Consider the following 803-nt stretch of genomic DNA (forward strand, 5'->3'; position numbering starts at 1 on the left):
CCCCTCGTTGTGGGCCTCGGTGAGCAGCTCGATGACGCGCGCGTGCGGCGTGGCCACCACGCTCTGCCCGTTGATCTCGATGATGCGGTGCCCCACGCGCACACCCCCACGCTCAGCAATGCCGCCGCGCAGGAGGCTGCAGATCTGGGGGCAGGGGCGGGGGAGCCCAGGAGGCGGGGCGAGCCCAGGAGGCTGAGCCGGCCCCGCCCCTGCACCACACCACGCCCATGAACGCTGGCCCCGCCCACACACCAGGCCACGCCACGCCCCCGTGCAAGGCCCCGCCCCACCCCGGGCCCGGCCTCACGATGCCGTCTTCCACGCAGAATCCCAGCTGCTCGCGGGCGTGGGGCCGCCGGACGATGGCGGTGGTGACGGGTGGGCAGTGGACGATGCTGAGTGTCACCGACGTCTGTGACTTCACCTCCTGGGGACAGGTGCCGCCGGGCCCTTTGGCAAGCTGACGCCCCTGGGCCCGTTTGCCCACCCAGATGTGCCATAGAGGGTCTAGATTCCCGAAAACCTCTGAGACGTGGTTACGAATGCACTCGGGTTCGAGACCGGTGATGGTAGCCTCCATGGGCCAATGCCAGCCAGCGTCCGGCAGGGCCCACCTGGCCACCACGCATGCCTTGGGCAAAGGCCCCGCCCTCGACCCTCAGGGCCCCGGAGAACTCACGCGGACGGCGGCCTGGCGGGCGGCCAGCGGCAGCCCCACCAGGCTGGTCCCGTTGATGGCGGTCAGGCGGTCCCCGATGCTGAGGGCGCCCGAGCGCTCGGCGGGGCCCCCGTGCAGCAGGCTG

General features: G+C 71.9%; 1 protein-coding gene across 1 annotated transcript in view; it reads right to left on the minus strand.

Moving 5' to 3' along the window:
* Positions 1-803, minus strand: part of APBA3 (amyloid beta precursor protein binding family A member 3) — an 8450-nt gene that overhangs the window by 468 nt on the left and 7179 nt on the right. Inside the window, exons 6-8 of the mRNA XM_027769599.1 lie at positions 680-800; positions 308-427; positions 7-144 (exon numbers count right to left, since the gene is read on the minus strand). Coding sequence (XP_027625400.1) covers positions 7-144; positions 308-427; positions 680-800 — 379 coding nt within the window. The remainder of the gene's footprint in view (positions 1-6; positions 145-307; positions 428-679; positions 801-803) is intronic.

This window comes from Tupaia chinensis, unplaced genomic scaffold, assembly GCF_000334495.1.
Source record: "Tupaia chinensis unplaced genomic scaffold, TupChi_1.0 Scaffold149964_2, whole genome shotgun sequence".
NCBI classification, from domain to species: Eukaryota; Metazoa; Chordata; class Mammalia; order Scandentia; family Tupaiidae; genus Tupaia; species Tupaia belangeri.